This window comes from Musca domestica, unplaced genomic scaffold (genome assembly GCF_030504385.1).
Source record: "Musca domestica strain aabys unplaced genomic scaffold, Musca_domestica.polishedcontigs.V.1.1 209, whole genome shotgun sequence".
Lineage (NCBI taxonomy): Eukaryota > Metazoa > Arthropoda > Insecta > Diptera > Muscidae > Musca > Musca domestica.
This window is the reverse complement of record NW_026712257.1, coordinates 170683-188177: the sequence shown is the minus strand read 5'-3', so window position 1 is coordinate 188177 and position 17495 is coordinate 170683. Positions and strand designations below refer to the sequence as shown.

The window sequence follows — 17495 nt, the reverse complement described above, 5'->3', positions numbered from 1 at the left end:
ATTGTCGTAAGAATTTTTGTTACAACTGATTCAGATGTGTAAACAACTTCCGTGTAATTGAAAAGGATACATAAACATACACAAGTAAATTTGACATCTGAAGCCAAACAAATGAAAAAACAAAAATCAATAGGTAGCAGTACCCTACTTTCATTTCATTGTACCATGCCCCAGATCCATGTCCGTAATGTGGCGTTTCCAGTGCACTTGATTCGCTCTCTATTCGTTGTTTGACCCTTAACTATGAAAAAACTACCTAATTCTTCACACAAAATTTCCTGAGCGAACACTCATATTGTTCAAATCAAATCACTCTCAGAACAACGAAAAAATATGTCCCATCCCTAACAAATGAGAGCATTTATCGAAAAAATAAATTATGACATTTAAAAATTAAAAATAGAAAAATTTGATGAAATTTTAAAAATTTTCGGGAAGACTGAAAATTATGAATGAAAACTACAATGTTGAATGGCGTATGTACATTTAAACGAAAGTAAATTTTGTTTTCTCTCTCATTCGAGGTACGCATTTTGTCCACGAGTTAAAATTTTCACAGAAAACGCAAACAAAAAAGGCAACATTTTCAAAATGTTTCTATCGGCAGAAAAAAATGTTTGACAAGTGTCTCTCCAGCAGAATTTAAAAATGGAAAACCACAAAAATGTGTTCAAAATGTCAACATTTACACAAAAAGTTGAAATCGTGAATGAAAATTGTAAAATTAATGATATAATAAATCTTTGGGAGTAAAACAATAATTTCTTCTATTCATATTAGTGAGAATTTCATGTATTTTCGTATAAATTCCCATTAAAATCAACAAACAAAATTCTTGAAAAAAGGAATTTTTTTACTATGAATTACGAATCGTGCCGTATGAACGGGTTAATTCGTGTACCTAATTCTGAGAGCGAACAACGTTGTTCGGTTTCCAATGGAAACATGCTATTAAATATGAACATTCATATTCAAACTTCCGTTCCCAATCTATTTTTTCAATTGCCACATCTTCTCTGCTAGTTCGATAGCAAAGTAGCTGCGTAGTAAAGGGCTGCAAATGTGACACTTTTCTCTATTTATGTCATGGAGAAAAAACGCTCGTCATGTTGTGCCCTGTTTGATCAAACGCATAACAGTACGTGACATCCAACTAAATGCTCGATGTCTCGTCATGTCGGTCACACTCAAACCCATCGTCATAACATGTAATGACCAATAAAAGGGAATGTTGAATAGTGTGTCATACAGAAATGTTCTATCAAAAAAACAACAACAATTATGAAACAATTGCCAACGAAAAAGACACACACATGATGAAGGCAAAGCGCAATCGCTACCTGCTATTCCGATATGTGAAAAAATACATTTTTTGTAATAAAGAATTTCTTGGCGATTACTAAAATATTAAAGGTACTTCTAATTGGTCCACACAGAATGTTCACATTTCGTGGTTATTGACGAAACAATCTAAAATGTTAATCCTTATTAAAAAACAATAATCCCCTGAAAAATTTTCTCATTTTGATTATAATTTCATAAATGTTTGCCTCAGGTATTGATATGTAAATGAGAATGAGTGCTACTGTAATTCACATAACAACAGTATATACTACCATTGTTCAATTCTGTGTATATTCTGTTATCGAATGAGAGTCAAATACTTTTTTCACCGAAGTTTTGAACAACGAAAAAAAAACAACTGGTTTGAAGGTTTAATTGATAATCCGCTCTATTTTATTTTGTGCTTTCTTAAATACAATTATTTTGCTTTCTTTTGCATTTTTGTAATATAACTTAAAATTAATGTTTACATAAAATTTCTAAAGAAATTTGTCTTGTGCAATTTAGCAAGGTAATGTAATTTATAAAATTTAATAAGGTCATTAGTCTTGCATTTTCGTTAGCGGAAATGCACCTTAAAATGCAATCGATAAAATTCTTTGGAATTAATATGATTGAAAAATACAAATAATAAGTTTATTAAAATTCTTTGGAATTAAGGTCATTGGACAATTTAACAACATTAATGTTAACTGTTGCATAAGCGAAAATGCACTTGGACAAATTATTCTTTGGAAAACACAATTCATAAATATTCGTAAAAAGAGAATAAAAAAAAATAATCAGTTCTTAAAAATAAGTTTGGACATATGTGTATTTGTATTGGACATAATGTATGTTTGTATATTTTAGGGGAATATGGGAGACACTATAACATCAAATCTCTGCCCACAAACTTTAATTTTAAAAGAACAATATATGTAGATTGAAAATATGCAAACAATATTTACCTCTTTTTTATGACCAACATTTTATGATAATCACCAATAAATTGGGATTATTAAGCATATATTTCATTTTTTCTATTCATTTGTTGTTGCCCATGTACATTTTGTTATTGAACTCAATTTTATATTTACGCGGTGTTTGTTACTTCAAAATTACAGCACACACAAAACACACCCTCGTCGTCGAAAGTAACACACACACACACACTCTCAATTTAAGCACACGTACACAAATGACACACAATTTGACGATGACACGGTTCGATGTCATCGTTGACACCCTGCATTTTTCGAGAACACCATGCAAATATTCGAGTCAGCCATGCCACGATCGAACCTTAGACAATGGCACACATGAATCAAAATGGGGGATGTTGTTCGTTGTCATTGCTTTTCAAATACATAGCGCATGATTGAGTAGACAAAGTCAGTGTGTCGAAAAAAGCATAATTCATACAATTCGTCTTGTGCAGGCCTTTACTGCGTAGCCATCTGTCTTAATTTGTACGATAATCGATAAGACTATTATTGTGACTATCGAACTAGTCATCGTTTGTTTGCAATCTCAACTACCTACCGGCTGCAAGTCTTTTTTTCGCAAATTATTCAATTTCGGCTGGCAGGCAACAAGTTTATATTTGTTAGGCGAAAGTTTTAGTTTTTGTTGTAATTTAATTTTGTTAATAATTCTATTTTAGTTTATTTTTTTGATTTCTAAAATCAACTTTCAAGACCAAGGAGTTAACACTTGCTTGGTACAACGATCCGAATTATCCAAAAAAAAAGAGAAGAAAATAAATCAAGTGTTTCCAATCAAAAATGTCGGCTACACGTATTCTTGGGGCAGTGGGACAACTCTCTAGAAGGCAATTTATGCAAAACAGATGCAATAATCGCTGTAAGTAAATTAGGTCATACATTAATTTCATTTTTATAATAATTAAATTAATTAATTTCAAATGGTTAATAATATTATGTTTGCCCAATGCAAAATGTTTGTCAATGACGGAGGGGTCCGCGGACTGGACTTTGAACTTTGTACCATAACAGCCAGCCAGTCACACATATAAATCGTATATGTATGTAAGAGCGTGTGTATATAATCACCGTTGTCATTTTTATCAGTTTTTTTTTTTTGGAGGGGGGAGGGGGACTGGGTTGCGTTTGATTTTCGTATTTTTTTTACATTTGGGTAAAGGGGTACAAAGTATTGCAATTTAAGTGTTTTTTACGTAGTCATGAGTTTATCAGTACTAGATTAATGGCTGGCCCATTTGTGAAAAGATAAGGCCTTGTAAAAAGGTTAAATTCCTGTGTTGTTAAAAAAACTGATTTGAAATCTTGATAAATCCATATTATCCAGTGTTTATGCAATAAACAAATTGTTTTGAAACAACGAAAATATATATGAGAAGCAATGTGTATTAAAAAGTACCGTAACATGTTGTTAACCTTATGACTTAAATAATGCATATAAATATCAAGAATATTAATTTAATAATTAATTTTTTTTTTTTCAATTCCAGTTATCAGCCAAAACATCCGCATGATGTCTGCCGCCGCCGCTGCTCAACAGAAAAATCTTCGCACCAAAGTTGTCGATGGTGTCCTCGTTGTCACATTGGACACACCCGGTGCCAAGGTCAATTCTTTGGGTGAAAATCTTAGCCAAGAATTCGAGCAAGTCTTGAAGGAATTGGAAAGCAATGCCCAAGTCAATTCCGCCGTTTTGATTTCAGCCAAACCTGGCTGCTTTGTGGCCGGTGCTGATATTGGCATGTTGGAGAAATGCCAGACCGCCGCTGAGGCCACAAAAATCTCACAGGAGGCCCAATGGATGTTCGAGCGCATGGAACGTAGTCGCAAACCCATTGTTGCCGCCATCAATGGCGTTTGCTTGGGTGGTGGTTTAGAATTGGCCTTGGCCTGCCACTATCGCATTGCCACCAAAGACAAGAAGACCAAATTGGGTTTGCCTGAGGTGATGTTGGGTCTTTTGCCCGGTGGTGGTGGCACCGTACGTTTGCCAAAATTGACTGGTGTGCCCACAGCTTTGGATATGGAATTAACGGGCAAACAATTGCCTGCCGAGAGAGCCAAACGTGCTGGTATTGTCGATTTGTTAGTTAGTCCATTGGGTCCTGGTTTGGGACCGGCTGACCAACAGACCATTGACTATCTGGAAAAGGTAGCTGTGCAAGTGGCCAATGACATTGTTAGCGGTAAAATTAAGGTGAGTGGAGCGAAATATGTTATAACTTAAAATAGAACCCAAAAATTTAGAATTTATATCCACATACCTATTGATCGATTACAGAAACAGTCTCCAAATTTGGAATGCGTAACAGAATTTCGAACAAATATTAAATTAACCAAATTATATTGAAATCGGTTCAGAATTGGGTTATAGTTCCCATATAAATTTTCGGCCGATTTTACATATTTGATGCATTAAACACGATATGTATGTCCGATTCCAATGAAATTCGGCATGAGTGACTAAATTTGGTACAAGAATACATTTGCCAAATTATATTGAAATCGGTGCAGATTTGGATATAGCTCCCATATAAAATTTCGGCCGATTTTACATATTTGATGCATTAAACACTATATTTATGTCCGATTCCAATGAAATTCGGCATGAGTAACTAAATTTGGTACAAGTATACATTTGCCAAATTTTATTGAAATCGGTACAGATTTGGGTACAGCTCCCACATATATTTCGACCGATTTCGTTTATACAGACAGAGAGACGAAATTTGGTACCAAAAAAAAAATTGCCAAATTATATTGAAATCGGTTGGGTATAGCTCCCATATATACAAAGAGACTCATGAGACTTTTGATGTTTTTAAACCTAGCCACATAAAAGTCGTTCTATCTACATAATTTATAAATTTTTAATTTATAATCTACCGCCTCCTTTCTTTCAGATTAACCGCGAAAAGAGTGGCTTGGTCAACAAACTCACAGCCATGGTTATGGACACCGATTTTGTGAAGAACAAAATTTTCGATACTGCCCGCAAACAGGTTATGAAAATGACCAATGGTCTCTATCCTGCTCCATTGAAAATCCTCGATGTTATTCGCACGGGTGTGGACAAAGGATCTGAGGCTGGTTATGCCGCTGAACGTGAAGGTTTTGGCTATCTCTCGGCCACGCCCGAATCCAAGGGTTTGATTGCTTTGTTCCGTGGACAAACTGAGTGTAAGAAGAATCGTTTCGGCAAGCCCGAAAAAGAAGTCAAGACATTGGGTGTCTTGGGTGCTGGCCTTATGGGTGCCGGTATTGTCCAGGTTACCGTCGACAAGGGTGTTAAGGTCGTGATGAAAGATGCCACCGAAGCCGGTTTGTCACGTGGTATTGGCCAAGTGCAAAAGGGTTTGGAAACCGCAGTGAAACGTAAACGTATCTCGGGTTTGGAACGTGACAAGACTCTGTCCAACTTGGTACCCACATTGGATTATAATGAATTTAAAAATGCCGATATGGTTATTGAGGCTGTCTTTGAAGATATTAAGATCAAGCACCGTGTCATCCAGGAATTGGAGGCTGTAGTACCCAAACATTGTGTCATTGCCACCAACACCAGTGCCATTCCTATTACCAAAATTGCTGCCGGTAGCTCTCGCCCCGAAAAGGTTGTGGGTATGCACTACTTCTCGCCTGTTGACAAAATGCAGTTGTTGGAAATTATTACCCATCCTGGTACTTCACAAGATACCATTGCCTCGGCTGTTGCCATGGGTCTGAAACAGGGTAAGGTGGTTATCACTGTGGGTGATGGACCTGGTTTCTATACTACTCGCATTTTGGCCACCATGTTGTCCGAAGCCATACGGTAAGTTGAGGAGGAGTGAGTGTGGAGGGGGGAATGAATGAAATCTAATGGCTTTGCTTTTGTTTTAGTCTCCTCCAAGAAGGTGTGGATCCCAAGGAATTGGATGCTTTGTCCAAGAAATTCGGTTTCCCTGTTGGTGCTGCCACCCTGGCCGATGAAGTCGGCATTGATGTTGGCTCCCACATTGCCGTGGATTTGTCGAAGTCGTTTGGTGAACGTTTCAGCGGCGGCAACTTGTCTGTTATGCAAGACATGGTTTTGGCTGGTTTCCTTGGACGTAAATCAGGCAAGGGTATCTTCATGTATGACAGCCAAACCAAAGGTAGCCGTCCAGTCAACATTGAGGCCTTGGAAATTTTGAAGCAAAAGTATGCCTTGGTCTCCAAGGGTGCCAATACCCCCGAAGACATGACTTTGCGTATGGTTTCACGTTTCGTCAACGAAGCTGTCCTCTGTTTGGAAGAGAAAATCTTGCACAACCCCTTGGAGGGTGATGTTGGTGCCGTTTTCGGTCTTGGTTTCCCACCATTCAGCGGTGGTCCCTTCCGTTGGGTAGATCACTTCACTGCCACCAAATTGGTTGACAAAATGAATTCGTATGCTGACCTCTATGGCGCCCCCTTCAAACCTGCCCAAACTTTGGTTGATATGGCCAAGGATCCATCCAAGAAATTCTATCCTCAAAATACTGGAGCCAATGCCAGCTCGAAACTGTAAACTAAGGTTACTAGGTTACTTATTCTTTTTTGCTAAGTTTAAACAAAAAGTCGCGTCGTGTCACCCCTCCTCCCTCTGTGCAGTAGTGTTAAACACTAAGTATTTATTTTTTAAACAAAAAAAAACATGCCTTTAATATCCGCTCTTCTATTTTCACAACAAAGCAAGCAATTTCCACGTGCTTAGCATTTAATGGAAGCTGTTTGTGTTTGAAATAGTACAGCATTTAAAACTTCTTTTATTTTGTATTATAAACGCCAAATTTTCGAAAAAATATACATTTGCTAAAATTCCACTCATTTTCGTAGTAATTTTCTTTCCGAAAGTTCTTTTCATTTTTTTTTATTTTGTTTTTACACAACTTTTAGACTGAAATCATAATTATAATAATAATAGTATAATAAAAAATAACAACAAATTTTTCTTTGATAATGCATTACAACACATTGATTGTAGTGTATGATGATGGGGGGGACGATGATTGGTTGTTGTCTTCTTGAGCAACATAGTTACGTTTTTCGTTCTTGTATAATTTCTATTACAATTATTTTAAAATTTAAACTAGATTTATGTTTTTTGATTAGATTAAGAAGTGGATGGCTGGGCTGTCTGTTGCCCATCTATTTGTGCCAATCTCCTCGTGAGGAATTTCGCCGTGTCTTGCTGCTTGCATTGGGGGTGGTTTGACTAGTCACATTATTGTTGCTTGTGTGGTTGGCATTATTTGTACTTCGTTCCAGTGGATATCGCTCCACCACATCATCGATTAGCTCTAGGATACCGATTTTCAATTTTCGCTTCTGATGGGGTGTCAGCGCCGCAATATCGGGTAATATGCTGCGAAAGAATTCCATGTCGGCCTGTTCGCCGGCATACATATGCAACTGGGCCGTTGTGGTTGCCTCACTGGCATGGCACTCGGTTTTAATGCGTTTGGGTTCATGCAGAAAATCATGATGTGAATCTCGCCGTATATTTGTGTTCACATAATCCTGAACCGCTCCATCGGGTGTTCTCAACTCAGATAGCTGGACATCGGGTATGAAATTTTGCATTGTATTGGCGCTAGCTGTATCACTCAAAGGCGGCGAATTGGGATGTTGTTGCATGTGCATGTTTGCCGCTATGGCCGGATCAAAAGCATCAATGGTTTCTTCATCCTCATTGTCGGACAGGGAATGTTTCACCTCCAGTCCATGATCTTTGTAGTTTAATTGTTGCGGTGGCACCATAACCTGTAGCGTGGTGGATATTGAATTATTTTGTTGTTGCTGTTGTTGCAGTTGGTGTTGTTGTTGGGAATATTGATAGAGGGTGGCCAAACTACTATTGCCATCTAGAGAATTTCTGGTCGATTTCAGGAAAGGCAAAAGAAATGCCATGTGCTCGGTTAGGTAATAGGGTTTGTGTTGGGGATCATTGCCACTCTGCTGTTTGATGTAGCGTGAGAGGCAGGCTCGCAAGTTACGCCAGCGTTCTTTGCAGTGAATAACTGAAAGAAGAGAACACAAAAAGGTGATTACATGGAGTCCATAGTAATACAAAATGGTCTGCAAATATGGAAAATCAAAGGGCCCGAATAAATGTGGGAGATCAGAAGTTTTTATATTGAAAACGTAAGGTCTGCTTAGAAGAAAAAAGTACTTTTAATTTAGCAAATGTGGTATCTAAGAACAATTTATCATCCTTTTCTGTATACGATTTGGTCGCCTATTTAAGAATGCCTTCTGGCTTCTTCAGAAAAAGGTTTACTAGACTTCTATGTAAGGAGACCATTTGGACTTAAATCAAAGAACTTCTGGGATTCTACATAAAATGAAGTCAACGTAAAATGATCTTCTAGGAATGCCTTGTTAATTCCAAATCCCAGAACTTCCTGTCTTGTCTATGCAAGAAATATTTTGATCTTCTGGTCTCCTTTATATATGAAACTTACTTCTGCCTAAGATTTCCTGTCCTCCTAGACTTCTATAAAAGATGACCTTCTGATCTTCTTTCATACTACACCTACAGCTGCTGATCCTTCTGGTCTTCTATCAAAAAGACTTTTTAAGATTCTGCAATAGCATAGGGCCTTTTAATATTAAACATCACACTTTTTTATAAGAAGGCCTTCAATTCTTCCATTGAAATACCTTTGACTTCGGCATAAGCGGACTCTGTGCAAGTCCACCTCTTCGTATATCCCCCATATAACTGTACCTCCTGATATTCGGTATTTTGATGATTTTAGCGACTTTAATCACCGGAATTGTTTCAAATTTGGTATTTGAAGTTCGTAATGGATACTACACCCTATGACAGAAAATTGTCTGTGCAGGTCGTCGTCTTCGTATAGCCCCTATATAACGGCACCTCCCTATTTTCGGTATTTTGTTTATTTGAGGGACATTATTCACCGGAAATGTTTCTAATTTGGTATTCGGAGTTTGTAATGCATACGAACCGCTCCTTCCGGTCGTCCCCGAAACATTCTTTTGTCTTCTATAGACAAAGACCTTTTGGGCTCATGCGATAGGATAGGCCTTTTAGAAAAGGAGAGCTACAAGAGGTGGACTTCTACATAAAGGCCTCCGAGACTATCATATACGTAGGCCTCCTAGTCTTCCAATAATTTTTTCCGTTCTTCTAAAAGATATGCCTTCTGGTTTTTACAATAAGGAACCCTCTCAAACTTTATATAAGAAACCTCCTCATCTTTGATACAAGGCATTCAGAGACCTTGGTTTTTCTACTTTTGAAAATGAAGGACTTTCAATTTGGATGTAGAAAGTTCTTATTTAAAAAAAAGGCATAGAGGTCATATTGAAAAAGAACTGAAGGTATCGTTGAATTTTTTAGTCTCCTAAACCCAAAACGATAAGCTCTTCTAGACCGGAAAATCTTCTAATATAGAACACCCAAAATTCCTCTAATTTAAGCAAGACCCTAAGGTATCCAATCTGTATTCTTCTGAATATTGCTTTTCCAAACTTACCACTCTCTTTGGTCTCCAACGAAATTTGATACCAGGCCTTCTCCTGATTGTCACGATTGCGATATTCGGGCACCTTTTTGTCGTACAAACACTTGTGATTTCGGACGAGATTTACAAAACGTATATTGAAATCTTCATCGGTTTGCATGGTCCGGGTGAAATTTCCCGGTGTTAACGAGGGGGCTGGATGATTCATGATGGGGGTAATAGTTACGGCTCGCTGCAGTACAACATTGGGCGGAGTGGTTACCGTTATTTCATTGGTAGTTGTGGGGGTTGTCACTGTTACTGTGGATGCTGATGAGGATGATGTGGTGGCAGCTATTGTTGTTGACTGGGGCATGCTGCAATTTGTCTCCTTGGTGGTGTTGTTGTTGTTGCTGTTTATTTTGGAGTCAGTGTTTGTTGTGGAAACAACGGTGTTGGTGGTATTGCTGACGTTGGTGGTGGTGCTGCTGCTATTGTTGTTATCGGCGGTGACTGTTGTTGTTGCTTTGGTTGCGGTGGTATTGTTGTTATTACTACTACTATTATTACTGGAGGCTGCAGGAACCGATGTTGTAGTGGTCATTGTTATTTAAAAATCGTCTACAATATTGTTTTTCTTTTATTTATTTACTTTTTTTTTTTGCTGCTCTCCAGACCTCCTTTTCCACAAGAATTTTAAATTTAGTAAAATTTATCGTTTTTTTCCTAACAATGTTGGCTGGCAGCTTCCCAATGGCGAGCAATATGTTAACACAAAAAAGGGAGTAATAGCTGCTAACTAACTTGCTGCTGGAGCGGTTGTGTAATAAATAACTGAAACAACAACAAAAAAATATTAAAACTATGAAAACAACATTTTCTAGTAACTGTCAGCTGGCAGAAGGCGACGACGGCGGCGGCAGCAGCAGCGGATTCAAATTATACATTTTTTAACATAAATTCAAAACAAACAACAAGTTTGTGTTTACTTGTCTTGTCGTCGTCGTCGTCCGTTGATAATATCTCGTGGATGGCTGAATTTTCGAAATGTGTATTTATGTATGTTCGTGTGTGTGTCGTGTCTTTGTGTGACAGGCGCGCGCTTTTCTAACAATATTTTTATTGTCGTTTCACACCACTCGCTGCTACATAACATACAACACAACTGGAGCCGTGGTTATCGCCACAGAGACTACGACGACAGGTGTACTATGCCGTTTCTCTCCATCAGTTTCTCAAAAGCTCGTTGCTTGTTGTTCATGCTCTCAATAAGGAGAATGTCATGTCAGCTTTGTTCGTTTCATGAATCAGACCACGTATTACACGATACGAAAACAGCATCCGGGGATGGAAATTTTATATCAAAGGATTTTTTTTTAATAAAAGGGGCCATGGAATAGGTATTTTTGGAATCTACAAGGTTGAGCCTCCAAACCAGGAAAGCTATTATCATGCATTTTCAGCAATCTTAAACACGTTAGTAATGAAGGAGATATTTACGTCTAAAACAGATACTTAAGCACACAACCGAAGAACCCAGAACTCCATAGGGGATTTGATTTAAAAACGAGAACTATCAAGTCCACTTGACATTTTTCACAACCCAGATTGGCTATTGTGTAGTGATATTATAAGAAAACTAGCAGCGAATTGGAAAAAATTGTGAAAAATTTTCAGGATTTTTATTAACAAAAATTGATGTAATTTTTTATACCCTCAGCGATATGGCAATAATTTCATATGGCTAAAACGTGCCTCATCGAAATAACGGTTTTATACGTTTATCCGTTTCAGGACACATGGAATTGATCTAGCGATGTCCGTCCGTCTGGCTGGTGTGCACGATAACTCTCGAAGGGAGTATACGATTTGGTCCAAACTTTGTACATCGTAATATTATTATTAAACTTAGATTGAGTTCGGAGATGGGTAATATCGGCCCACCTCTTCTGGTACCTTCCCCCCATAACGGTCGACATTTTCAAAGAAAATATTTTACTGCACAGAAAGAGAAATGATAATACAATTTTGCTCTAACTTTGCAACTCCTAATATTTGCATCAGTACTAGGTCAGGTGCGAAAATGGACAATATCGGTCCACACCATCAGGTACCTCGACCACAAAGGGACAAAATTTTGAATAATTATAACTTTTATAAAATGTTATGTAAGAATCCGATTGTCTTCAAATTTCACACATCCCAATATTTTTATAAATTTAAGATCTGGCATTAAGATCGAATATATCGGTGAGCTCCTTCTGATACCTACACCAACAAGGTTCAAAATTTTGAATATTCATGAAGTTTATAAAACAAGAATTTAAAATCCGATTCCATTCAGACTCGGCACATCTCAATATTTCCATCAACACAAGATTTGTTATAAAGATGGTAGAGATAGGACCATTCCTTCTTGTACCTCACCCACAAAGTATTAAAATTTTGAATAACAAAAACGATCATAAAATCCAATATTAGCATTCGGTTCTCTTCAAATTACAACATCACAATATTTCTATTAACACTTGGTGTGGTGTGAAGATGGAATATATCGGTGAGCTCCTTCTGGTACCTCCCCCCCCATAAATGGTAAAAATTTTGACTATTCATGAAGCTTATAAAACACGAAATTAACATCCGATTCCATTCAGACATAGCACATCGCAATATTTCCATCAACACACGATTTGTTATAAAGATGGTAGAGATCGGACAATTCCTTCTGGTACCTCTCCCACAAAGGATTAAAATTTTGAATAACCAAAACGATCATAAAATCCAATATTAGCATTCGGTTCTCTTCAAATTACACACATCACAATATTTTTATTAACCCAAGGTCTGGTGTGAAGACCTCCCCCTTAAAGGGTCAAAATTTTGAGTATCCATGGAGTTCATAAAACGTGAAAATAACGTCCGATTCCATTCAGGCTTGATACATGTAAATATTTCTGTCAACACAAGATCTGTTGTAAAGATGGCAAAGATCGCATCAATCAAGATTTTGAAAAACAAAACGCTCAAAAAATCGATCCATCCATCCATCTTAAATTTTCCACATAAAAACATTTTGGCTAACACAAAATCTGTTGTGAAGATGATATACATCTGCCAACCCCTTCAGTGCCTCAGTCACAGAGGGTCACAATTTCCAATACTTAACACTTGCGAAACAAGTCGGTGGTTCTTTACAACTTGCTATATCTAAAAACTTCTCTTAATGAAAAATCTGATATGAATATGTATTTTATCGGAATTAACGATTTCGCATAAAATTTGATATAAATGTTCTATTTCTTTCAAATTTGGCACATATCAATATTTTTAGCTGTATTAGATGAAGTATGAAAACGGAATTTGGTCCGCTATATCTGTTACCTCACACATATTTCCAGATTTTCCAAAATTTTGCACATATCTCATATAACGTGCAGGAAGTAGTCGATATAGTCCAAATCTGCCACATTGTAATATTTATATCAATCATAGGACAGATATGAATTGGCCAACTGCTTGGAATATTGGCCAACTGCTTGGAATATTGGCCAACTGTCAAGTATTGGAATAATTCAAGTCTGTCAAGCAAGGTATACATCTGTCGGCAAAACGGACTGATATTATTTGTTTTTTTTTTTAATCGACTAGATCGGCTCCAAATGCCCTAAAATGGATTTAATCCCAAGATACCTAGAGTCTAAAACCGTTATTTCGAAGAGTCACTTTTAGCTGTAACAAATGATATATACCCTCTCTAGCCATATGGCTGAGGGTATAAAATGTAAATAACTGTTTGCGAATATTCCATTTGAAAACCCCAAAAATTGCATCATTCTCTGATTTATTTAACTTAAATGAAATGTAAAATATGCTAACTTCCCATCTCTGGCGGTATCGAATCAGCAAATGTGTGGAGACAAAGTATCTCAATTGAGAGAATACATAATTCGGTCATTTTGAGAATGAAACTTTCTCACTTGAGAAAGGCAACAACAATTGGCCGCCAATGAAAAGTCATGTTTGTTTATGTTACAACTCTCTCTCTCCCGCCTAAAAGTTCTCTTATCACAACAAAACACATTTTGTGTGAAGGGTACGAGAGAATGGGGTGGGGGGGGGGGGGGGTTTGCAATAGAAACAAATTGGGGGGAAATCTTGTTGGTTCTTGTAACCATTAAACAGCAAACACAATAACGACAACACTACCACCAAAGCTTTTAAACATTGTTGACAAAAGCTCTTCCTTGTCAGAAAAAAAAACAAAAAACAATACAAAACAATGCTGCTGACGACGTTGTGGTTTGCTGCTGCTGCTCTATGTGGTGTGGTTTTGGTTGCTCGCTCGTCCGACAAGTTAACTTAAAAATGACAAACAAATACGACCGACCGTTCATCGCCGTCCATTTGCGTTCGAATGTTGTATTGTTTTGATACTTTGAGCATTCCGATGAAGATGAGACCAGCGATGCCAACTTAGTGCTTTTCGCGATATTTATGGTGCTTTTTAGACCCCCCAAAACGCCAAAATTGTGGGCATAGCGCGAAACGAAAAAAAAGCACTGTACGTACGCTTTTCATCTTTTCTGTTGGTGCTTTTAGCGGGTTTTAGATTTTACAATGTGGCTATGTTTTACATTTTTACTGCAAATTCTTTACGTGTCTTTCATTCCTGTCATTGAAGTTCTTTTGTTTACATGTAACTCTTTTTTAATAAACAAAAATAAAAGGAAGAATTTTGTGAATTATGGACCAATTGAAGGAAAAGTAAAATTAACGAGAAAAATAATTAAGTTCATACATGGCTGCTTTGTTGTAAGAGTTTACAGAATAAACATAAATGTTTATTTTGATTTTTACAAAATATTGAACGGCTTGGGAGAAAGACCCAAGGAGAAAGGTCTCAAGGAAGATATTCACTTTATGTTGCTGTACATTCGTCATTTCGGGCCGTGAATCATTTGGCAGAAGTTTGCAAATTGGAGTTCGCTGACAGCAAAGCAGCAAACTTCTCGCTGCATCGCACAAAATGTACGAATATTGTTAATAATATCCTGGCTCCCCATTTTATCGATAATTTTTTACATGATATAAAGGCTGTTTCCATTTTTGATTAAAATAGTTTTTCTCATATAGCACATTTTTTAAAAATATATATGCGCTTATTTACATGAAATGTTTATATAAGATACGATCTAAATCTTTGAATAAAACAGTATTTATTTAAAAAAAAACTGTTTTTTTTTTGACAAATTTGGCATTTTGGTTAGAAAAAAAACACATAGCGCTTTTTACGCTTTTTTAAGGAAAGTTTTTACGCCATTTACGCTTTTCTGGTTTTTAATTACGCTTTTAGCTCTCAAAATGTTGGCAACACTGGATGAGACGACGACGACATCGTAGAATGCACAGTGTTGTTGTTGACAATGTCTCTTCTTGGGTGAAAGGGGGAGGTAGGGTGGTGTTTGGGGTTTCCTACTAACTGTGGGGGAGGAGAGGGGAGGGATGAGATTATTTTCAACAACAGTGTATTATGTGTGTGAGTTGGTTTAGGTTACGTTCAGAGATGCTCAAAATATGTCGGTTGGTAAGTGACACTCTCATCGACTTTGCTCTAAACAATGTAAGTTATAAAGAGAGAGAGTATGAATGGTTTGGCTGTCACGAAAACGGTCTGTGGTGAGCAAACCTGGTTAAGATTCTTTGGCGCGTTGTTTGTTAGATTTTTGTTGTTCTTTTTTTCATGAACGAAAAGGAATGGATTGACTTGTTAGCTGCTTAGTCTTGCTCGATATTAATTTAAGAATGAATCTAATATGAAGGTAAGTCATATTATTCTCAGTTTATCTGTGTCGTGGGGAGTGGTGTCTATCTCTCTTGGTTTTTGTTTGTTTTTTTTGTCATTCAATTTCACATGTTTTGCTCTGTGCCTGCTCTTGTTTGTTTGCTTGACCGTCCGTTTGTTGTTATTTTCGGTTGTCGTCCAAAGAACCAACGAACTATTAACATACATTCACACACACATACCATCGCAGGAGATAATAATAAAACCGATTTACACAACGAACGAAACAACGAACAACAAAGCAACAACAACTACAACGACAGAGCAATACGACAAAACACAAATATCTGTATCTGCTATATCTCTTGCTTGCTGCTGTCGTTGTTGGTGTTATTGTTATTCTTGTCAGTGAATAGTCAGTCAGTCAGCAATATAGCTGTGGTTGTTGTAGTTGTTATTGTAAACACTGTTTGCTTGCTTTCTAGCTGGCAGGCTGGCTGGGTTGTCTCCTTTGTTTCTCATCTCCCCCCCCCCCCCCCCCCCCAAACCCAACCACATCATACCGCTGCCGCTACTGCTGCTGCTGCTGTCACCCTAACCTATCTCGCCAACTATTGTTTTTGTTATACTTGTGTGCTTTATGCTGAACGATGTTGTTGGTGTTGTTTTTGTTGTTATTATTGTTGTTTTCCACACATTTTAGTTATCTATACTTTTGTAAAACACACAATTTTATTTCTTCTTCAATTTATCGCAAAGTTTCTTTTGTTCTTGTTGCTGTTGCTGCTGCCATTGTTGTTTTTGTCTTAACTTAAAATGTTATTGTTACTTTTGTATTATTTTTTCTTATTTTTAAAAAAAACTTATGTTATTTTTATTTCACTACTCAAACGTAATTTAGTATTGAAAATTATCACATGAACACACACGCACACAAATATCTACAACACTATTTTTTTTTTCTTCTGTTGAAAACAACTCTGCATCGTGTTGTTTTGTTTACCTTTTGTCGAGAAGAAGAAAAAAATTCCGTTTCGAGGTTTCTTTAAATTTGAATGGAAAAAATCGCGGAATTCGTTATGAGTCGGTTGATTTCCGCGCCGTACTCACTATCTTCTCTTCACCCTTCAACAGACTGTCATCAAATAAACGTCAATGTTCATGTCTCTGGGTGTTACGTGTGTCTTGGATGTTTGCTTCGCTCCTCCGCGCTCTTCGCTGTGCGCTCTTACTTCGCTTAGCTTTGAATTTTATTATGTATTTTCTGTGTCTATTATTTGTTTTTTCAATTCATTTCAACTTTATTTGTTTAACACAAATTTAGACATGAGTTGGCTGGCTCGCTGCTTAGCTGGTTGTTGTGTCGTTGAATTTTCTTATTCGTTGTTGTTTCTTATTATTGGACATGAATATGTTTGTTAACAACACTCAGAGCACAGCACAACACAACACAGAAGAGCAAAGCAAAAAAAAAAAAAAAAATAATAATAATAGAAAGACAACCACATCCAGTAGTTTCTTTCAGCTGGCGAGCAGGCAGCGAATGAGCGCGCTTACAAAACGCAAATGTTTTCCGTATCAGGCAACAAATTCAACTAACAAAGCACAGAACAAACGAACACAAACAGCTTATGTATTGGGGCGGCCTCCTCCTCCTCGCCACCACCGACATCGTAACAACAATAACAACAGAAATACATATGTACATACACACACGCACGAGACAAGAATACCTTTCGTTGGAAATGTATTTATCACAAAAATAATACACACACACGACAAATGAACGAACGAACGAACAACTTTCAGTGAACATTTTCGTCTTATCGGCTCAGTTCACATAAAACAAACAACAGCATATGCCCCCACCGCCCGCCGCCCCACTGAGGGGAAAAACCACCAACAGAGCAT

The 17495-nt window shown here is 37.2% G+C and overlaps 2 protein-coding genes across 6 annotated transcripts; one reads left to right on the top strand and one right to left on the bottom strand.

Annotated features, from left to right (window-relative positions):
- The first annotated feature begins 2865 nt into the window (after positions 1-2865).
- LOC101889137 (trifunctional enzyme subunit alpha, mitochondrial) lies at positions 2866-7153 on the top strand. The gene is made up of 4 exons (XM_005186715.4): positions 2866-3189; positions 3818-4524; positions 5231-6141; positions 6210-7153. Exons 1-4 carry the CDS (start codon positions 3111-3113, stop codon positions 6856-6858), a joined length of 2346 nt encoding a protein of 781 aa, XP_005186772.1. The 5' UTR covers positions 2866-3110; the 3' UTR covers positions 6859-7153.
- Positions 7154-7259: 106 nt separating this feature from the next.
- Positions 7260-17495, bottom strand: LOC101889314 (DEP domain-containing protein DDB_G0279099). 5 transcript variants are annotated; one of them, XM_005186719.4, is made up of 3 exons: positions 17318-17495; positions 9836-10636; positions 7260-8350 (listed from the first exon to the last, which is right to left on the bottom strand). In XM_005186719.4, exons 2-3 carry the CDS (start codon positions 10404-10406, stop codon positions 7479-7481), a joined length of 1443 nt encoding a protein of 480 aa, XP_005186776.1. In that variant the 5' UTR covers positions 10407-10636; positions 17318-17495; the 3' UTR covers positions 7260-7478. The 5 variants fall into 5 exon arrangements, with proteins under 5 accessions (XP_005186776.1, XP_005186774.1, XP_058978613.1 ...); XM_005186717.4 differs by lacking the exon at positions 17318-17495 and adding an exon at positions 16588-17186; XM_059122630.1 differs by lacking the exon at positions 17318-17495 and adding an exon at positions 16184-16429.